Source organism: Conger conger, chromosome 6 (genome assembly GCF_963514075.1).
Source record: "Conger conger chromosome 6, fConCon1.1, whole genome shotgun sequence".
Classification (NCBI taxonomy): Eukaryota; Metazoa; Chordata; class Actinopteri; order Anguilliformes; family Congridae; genus Conger; species Conger conger.
Window position 1 is genome coordinate 3,830,668 of NC_083765.1, and position 8,040 is coordinate 3,838,707.

An 8,040-nucleotide genomic window follows, 5' to 3' on the forward strand; every position below is an offset into this window, starting at 1 on the left:
CATTTTAAAAGACACAGCTACATTTGCAGGAAATGTAGGTGACAATCCTATTATTATTACCTTAAATATTTTAATATAGATATTTTATTGCCACCCTCACCCCCACCCCCACTCTGACCCATAACCCCATCCTTTCATAATGTAACACCACATCCAAATATCAGATTTTCAAACTCCACAAAAGAAAAGCGATGATGGAAAGAGAACAGGCTGCAGGTTGGTGGTGTGTGGAAGAGGGGAAGCCATTTTGTCTCCTGTCTGTGCGTCTGTCCACTGAGACTCACGCCGGGGGGGGCGTGGTCACACGGTTTCCACGGCGATTCCCCTTACAGGGCGGGGCTTCCCGTCTCTCTGGCAGCGAGAGTTGTTTGTGTGTAAACTTTTTATCTTTGTTGTTGTTGTTATTGTTGTTGTTGTTGTTGTTGTTGTTGTTGTGCGTGCAGCGCGAGGAGAATGTCAGGCGAGTAGACACACGCGTGTGTGTGTGGGGTACGGGAGGGGGGGGGGGGGGGGGGGGCGTCTCCCTCCGGGGGGCCCGCCCGGAGAGAGGAGGCGCGGGTCTGCTACCTCCTCTGCGCCTCCCTTAGCAGACTGTCGAAGTCCAGGCAGTCGTACTTGCTCTTGATGGAGGTCGGGTCGAAGTCGTCCGAGTGAGAGTCTGAAATCACACACGCACGCACACGCGCACACGCACACGCACACGCACACGCACACGCACACACACGCACACACACACACAAACAGAGCTGTCACTGAAAGCCTTTCACACATCCATTTCACTGGTGGAAGGGGATCAATGCCCCCCCTTTTAAATACACCTCCATTTTTCACACTGCTGCTCCCTTGTTTTTACTTCCCAGTCTAGAACCACCAAGATGTGACTGGAAACCAGTACATTCATGTAAACTATAAATGTTGCAGCCCATAATATTATAAATCGGATTATTGTTTTAAACATACAGTATATCTGTGTGCAGATGCAGTTATCCCTGTCAATGACACGATGCATAAACACCGTCTCTCACTGATGACACCTGGCAACCAGACCACTCGAGTACGTTATTGTTTTGGATTCAAATACTTCTCTGTGCTCGATTGATCTTGTCTGGTGCATTTGAGCCGTGCGAGTGGACCAGACGCTGGGGTGTGGGGTTTTTGAGTGTTCATGGGTGGAGTTTGAGCTGGTGGCTGGAGATGCAAGCCAAACAGAACTGAGTGTTTGCCCTAAGAAGTTTTGCCCCATATCTAGGAAACGGCTACACTGACGGTGATTTAAAAAAATGCCTGAACACTTTAAGCATTTAATCCAAATAAGCTGAACTGAAACAAGCGCTCCTCTAATTATCGGGAGGAGCTAATGCAGCGCCCTACCCTGCTCAGGCGCTGCAGAAACCACGGTAACCATCGTGGATCTAGGTCCATTGTGATGTCAGCAACGCTGCCATAAATCGTAGGATTGTGCCGAAAACGGAAAACCGGTTTAGAGCACACCAGCTGCCCTCCGTCCTTAGTGGCAGACGGCTCGTTTACACACGAGATTCCGCTAACCCGCTAACCTGCTAACCTGCCACGGCCGATAAGCCACCAGCGGCCCAGAGGGAGGATCCCCAGGTGTGTGTTCATACACTCAGTGAGCACTTTATTAGGTTTATTTTCTTCTTCTACTTTTTGAGCTTTATTATCCAATTAGAGGTTATTTTGACATGTTGTGTGTTCAGAGATGCTCTTCTGCATACCACTGTTGTAATGTGTGGTTATTTGCATTACTGTCACCTTCCTGTCAGTTTTGACCAGTCTGGCCCTTCTCCACTGACCTCTCTCATTAACAAGGCGTTTCTGCCCACAGAACTGCTGCTCACTGGATGTTTTTTGTTTTTTCGCACAATTCTCTGCAAACACTAGGGACTGTTGTGCGTGCGAATCCCAGGAGAGCAGCAGTTTCTGAGATACTCAAACCACCAACAATCATTCCACGGTCAAAGTCACTTTACATTGTACACTTCACACTTCTTCCCCATTCTGACATTTGGTCTGAAAAACAGCTGAACCTCTTGACCACGTCTGCATGCTTTTATGCATTTAGTTGCTGCCACATGAGTGGCAGTTTTGCATTTACAAGCTGGTGTGCAGGTGTACCTAATAAAGTGATCACTGTGTCTGATGGTGTCCAATCTGCGGAGGCAGAAGGCTGGAAGCAGGTAAGAGCCCGCTGGACTCAGGGAACGGCAGCACCACAGAGGACAGCTGGCCTGCCTCACGCAGTGCACCACCAATAATATAACACCTGCAGAAGGACCCACAGGCAGTGCGCCGGCCAGCTAAGCTTTAAAAGCAGGACCCGAATGGGCAAAGGAGCAAATGTGAGAGAAAGACACTGTGAACTTTGCCCCTTTCCTCCGGTTGGACCATTGTTACAACACCACCGATTCCTTAACCTCTTACTGGTCAATCTACGGATTTAGTTTGTTATGGCCAAGTGCATTTCCTGTGCCCCTCCGCTGATAAAGGGCTCGTGAAATATCATTTATTCTCTGTGGGAATATGCACTGGCCATATCTGAGAAACATAGGCCTAAGTTACATGACTGGGACCCGGAAGGTTGGTGGTTCAAGCCCCGGTGTAGCCATTGTAAGATCCGCACAGCGGTTGGGCCCTTGAGCAAGGCCCTTAACCCTGCATTGCTGCAGAGGGATTGTCCCCTGCTTAGTCTAATCACTGTAAGTCGCTTTGGATGAAAGCTTCAGCTAACTAACAAATTGTTGTTATTATTATTATTATTATCATTATTATTATTAAAATGTGAGGCAAAGAGGAACTGAAACCAAGCAGTACGGTATCCTTCAGGACCGTTAAAAGGGACGGTTTCCTCTCCCTCAGAATCAGAACATTCCAATACAAAAGGACGCAGGGCACTCTCAAAACCACCGGAACTACAACGTTACATTCCGTCCAGGTTGAAAGCTGCAAGGTTAATAGATGTGCCCTTTAAATGCATCTCGGCTGCAAATGTAATATAAAATCTATCTGGAAGAGCAGATACGGGGTTTTTTTTCTCTCCGCTGGAATAATTGAGGCAGTGTTTTATGTAAATGTACGACAGCAGGCCGGCCTCCTGGGCCTAGTATTCCATGGTAAAAACCCACATCACATCCTCTCCGCGTGCGATAACTGGACTTAAGTGCTTGACTCAATTTGCGCGGGTATCGGGGGGTCATTAATATTCGTCACGGAGACTCTGGAAGGCTGAAGCATCACTACTCCGCCCTGCAGATTCAGGGACAGAGCGTGCTATTCTGCCCTGCAGATTCAGGGACAGAGCGTGCTCAGAGCTACTCTGCCCTGCAGATTCAGGGACAGAGCGTGCTCAGAGCTACTCTGCCCTGCAGATTCAGGGACAGAGCGTGCTCAGTGCTACTCTGCCCTGCAGATTCAGGGACAGAGCGTGCTACTCCGCCCTGCAGATTCAGGGACAGAGCGTGCTCAGAGCTACTCTGCCCTGCAGATTCAGGGACAGAGCGTGCTCAGTGCTACTCTGCCCTGCAGATTCAGGGACAGAGCGTGCTCAGTGCTACTCTGCCCTGCAGATTCAGGGACACAGTGTGCTACTCTGCCCTGCAAATTCAGGGACAGAGCGTGCTCAGTGCTACTCTGCCCTGCAGATTCAGGGACACAGTGTGCTACTCTGCCCTGCAAATTCAGGGACAGAGCGTGCTCAGTGCTACTCTGCCCTGCAGATTCAGGGACACAGTGTGCTACTCTGCCCTGCAAATTCAGGGACAGAGCGTGCTCAGTGCTGCTCTGCCCTGCAGATTCAGCGGTTTGTAGCGGTATGTGGGTGTCAGTCATGGGGCCTGACCTTGCCCTCCAGTCTTAGATTTTTCATTTGAAATCATGGGGGAAGCCACGTATGAAATATACATGCGCGTTATAAAAAAATAAATGATTAAGGCACCGCAGGTTTAGCAGCCACAGCAGTGCACTTTTTTTTTTTTTCTTTCTTTCTCCAAAGACCCCAATCTCACACGACTGCAATATTTATTACGCGCAAAAATACGGGCGGGGCGGGGTGTGACGGACGGTGCGTCTGTGCATCTGCTGAGAGCGGACGCTCACGGGGAAACCACGCCTTATCGCCGACATCTGGAGATGCAGGGAACCCGAGAACTCTGCCTGGCCTTCGGAGACGACGCTGTTTACAAACCGACCGTTTTAATATCGTCGCTGTGCCGGATCTACAGTATAATCGCTGCACAATGCGGTCACAGCCAATCCGATTTCAAGATCGAAGCAACCCGTCATTATATAAATGTTACTAAGTAGTTAACTGACTGACTATTTAGGTGACTAACTAATGTAGATGCCTTTTTCCACGTAAACTGTGGTTTCTTAGCTGAACATCTAATTTACCAAATTCAGATTTGTATATGTTTACCTTGCACTAACAAATGCAGTTATTTGGAGAAATAACCAGGATGAAATGGTATTAAATGAATGATATAATACATCCTTCGCCCCAATTCCATGAATCTGGAGAGAATGTAACTGGCAGCTGAAGTATCATGGTGAATGCAGCCCTCCCCCATAGCCCCCGGTGCCTTGTCCCGGCCTTCAGTTAGTCATCTCAACTTAGGCACAGGAAACCTATTCAGCTCAGCTTCATTTGCGTAGCGCTTTCTACAGACACCGTCACAAAGATACAGTCCTGGCACTAACCTCTGCCATTTATAAACCGAGTTTGATGACTGATGCAACATTTTGCAACAATTTCTCTTATTGGCATAATATGGTCCGTATTATGGACCGACGTGGCTCAGGCAGTAAGAGCGGTCGTCTGGCAGTCGGAGGGTTGCCGGTTCGATCCCCCGCCCGGGCTGTGTCGAAGTGTCCTTGAGCAAGACACCCAACCCCCAAATGCTCCTGACGAGCTGGTCGGCGCCTTGCATGGCAGTCAATCGCCGTCGGTGTGTGAGTGCGTGTATGAATGGGTGAATGAGAAGCATCAATTGTACAGCGCTTTGGATAAAGGCGCTATATAAATGCCAACCATTTACCATTTATATAATATCAACCTACTGAGCCAACGTGCCCCCCCCCCCCCCCCCCCGACCAGGCGGTGATTTCTTACCCAGGTCCGTGTAGGTGGATCGGCAGAACTGCTTTCGGCCGCCGAAGCACAGCTGGAACCGGGGCTCAGTGGACCGGCGCAGGGTGTGTCCGTTCTCCAGGGCCGCCAGGGCGTCACAGGTGTAGCGGTACGTGAGGAAGCCAAAGTTATCCCTGGAGAGGAGGGGGGAGGAGGCGGGAGGACGCAGGGGCAGTCAGCGGCGGGACGCCAGCACGTACTAAGGCAAGGGGCCCCCTAGTGACGCCTATATTTCCACTCAAAAACCCTATTTTCCCACTGGACTCCGTTCATGTCTGACAGCAAATTTTAGATATTTCTGCTCATGTACTGACACGTACCGTATTCAATCAATTTTTTTTTCCCGATTCGACGTTGTCCCCCCCCCCAGCACACCAAGATATACATTAGACGTTTTTATTTCCCGAGAAATGCTCTGAAGTAAAATCCAGTGCGCCCTCATTTGACAACTACTCCAGTGTTTCTCATTGGCTCATACTCTGTGCCAACGTTTCTCATTGGCTCATCCTCCGTGCCAGCGTTTCTCATTGGCTCATCCTCGGTGCCAACGTTTCTCATTGGCTCATCCTCGGTGCCAGCGTTTCTCATTGGCTCATCCTCGGTGCCAGCGTTTCTCATTGGCTCATCCTCCGTGGCTCTGTGTCCTCTTTGTTGCGCATGCGGCCAATCATGTGACCAAGGACACAAATGAGCATGGGCAGTGAGCGAATGTGCTGCCCTATGTGGCGGACATTTTCTCCCCGTTGGTTTCTATTCGCATCACCATCAGTATTACTGTGGGCATGGTAGCGTGAACTATACGTTTACGTTGGTCGACTCTTCCGCTGAAGATAGCTCAATTTGAACCTCAATATCTAACTCGTTTCAAGACCAACCTCAATGCTATTTTGCAGGTCTACTCGAATAGTTAACGGCTCGCTAACTACTGATTTCGGTACAGGTACTGTCCAAAGTGACAAGCCGGCACTCAATTTGTGAAAACGTGTCGAATACAGTGAAGCAAGGGTGGCCGAACAGAGTTAAGCTAGGACATAAACAGAAAACTTGCAGCTAATCGCTAAATGTTAGTTTATTACGCTAGTCATAAATACCAACAAAGCGAGTTCACTAGGCTAGCCAGCTAGCTCTCGCTAAACGGAAAAATGGCAGCGACAGTGTTAATGCCAGCTAGTTAACTAGCTAGCCTAAAGTTAGGCTTTTAAAGGTTGTCTGCGATCTAACTTGCGAGCCAACTGATAGGCAAATAGGCTAATACGGGATATTTCTCATTACACGTGACATGAGAGAACATTCAATCTCGCTAGCAAGATAACATGCAAATACCGTGTTGATGGCAGACAACTGCCGTCTCCTTAGGAGTTGACTGACCAGATGTGTTTCAATGTGTACAGGACAGCAGAGTCATCGTTGAAACAATGATGCTAACCATACTTTTAAATCATGCCTCGTTGTGCATGCTAGTTATGAAAACAAAACCTTTGGTTGAGAAGTCAATTAATCCAATAATTTATAAGCATGGCAAAATACCACTTTTACCCGTAGATGGGAGAATGGGATTTTATTTACTTAAATTAGCTAGTGGGCTGAATAGATTCTTTAATGTAATGTTCTCAGCCAATTACTTTATTTTTAATGCATATTTACAATGACCTATTGAGTATTAATTGGACCTCCCTGTGTAAAAACTAAATAAATGAATCACAAAAAAACTATGTTTTAAGTGAAATGCTGAAAAGCCTCAAAAGACGGGAAATTTAATTGAGGAGCCCTAACGCTAACATTTGCCTGCTCTCCATCACAGTATCAGCACAGGTCTTTGACAACATGCTACAGCCCTGTAGTTTCTATTCAGTTTGTGCAGGACAAGACTCTCATTTATACCCAATTATTTGCGAGGCAGTAACATGGCATCTATCCTCTCACCCTCTCTATCTGTCTCCCCCTCTCTGTCTCTCTCTCTCCCTCTCTCTCTCTCTCTCTCTCTCTCTCTCTCTCTCTCTCTCTCTCTCTCTCCCTCCCTCTCCCTCTCTGTCTGTCTCTCTCTCTCTCTCTCTCTCTCTCTCTCTCTCTCTCTCCCTCTCCCTCTCTGTCTGTCTCCCTCTCTCTCTCTCTCTCTCTCTCTCTCTCTCTCTCCCTCTCCCTCTCCCTCTCTGTCTGTCTCCCTCTCTCTCTCTCTCTCTCTCTCTCTCTCCGTCCCTCTCCTTACCCGTCGTCTCTCAGGTGTACGGTGCACTCCTCGATTTCGCCGAAGACCTCGAATCGCCGTTTGAGCTCGGTCCGGGTGATATCAGAACCCAGCCGCCCGATGTACACCACCCGTCTCTCTTCCTGGGGAGGGAGAGGAGCACCACGTGAGCACCAGAACACAGCCGGACAGGGCTGCCTTTTCACAACGGCTTTCTGAAGAATCACTGAATAAAACTGACAACAACTGTAATGGCAATTTCAGTCTGTTTCAATGGCCTGTTCCGGGAGATCTACCATCCTGTAGCCTTTCACTCTGACCAGGCAGACATCATTCAACGGCTAGACATCTCATTCAGCTGCTAATTAGTCGAATCAGGTGTGCCAAATTAAAAGTTGAAATGGAACCCAACGGGATGGTACATTTCCAGGAACAGGGCTGGGAACCGTTGGTCAATTTTCTTAATATTATTTGCTTAATTTAACACACTGCTTTAAATAATCTATGCGCACACCCTGGGTCTTCTGGAAAATAACTATCCCGAGGCATTCCCGGTCGGGAATGTGATTCCAGGGAAGAGAACTCTTCCTGCCGGAAAAGCTTTGAGCAGAGTAGAATTCCGCAGTGACTGGGTTAAAAAAAGAGCACGCTCGTGGGAGAAACCGCTCCAGAGAAATAAATAAATATATAAATATGAAAAAGATTTTAAAGG

At 48.3% G+C, this 8,040-nt stretch overlaps 1 protein-coding gene across 2 annotated transcripts in view; it reads right to left on the reverse strand.

The window, feature by feature from the left end:
• Positions 1 to 506: 506 nt before the first annotated feature.
• LOC133130136 (peroxisome proliferator-activated receptor gamma coactivator 1-alpha-like) overlaps positions 507 to 8,040 on the reverse strand; it is a 51,941-nt gene continuing 44,407 nt past the window's right edge. For both annotated transcript variants that reach the window (XM_061244435.1, XM_061244434.1), the window contains exons 11-13: positions 7,350 to 7,471; positions 5,126 to 5,277; positions 507 to 658 (exon numbers count right to left, since the gene is read on the reverse strand). In XM_061244435.1, coding sequence (XP_061100419.1) covers positions 564 to 658; positions 5,126 to 5,277; positions 7,350 to 7,471 — 369 coding nt within the window. In that variant the 3' untranslated portion in view covers positions 507 to 563. The remainder of the gene's footprint in view (positions 659 to 5,125; positions 5,278 to 7,349; positions 7,472 to 8,040) is intronic.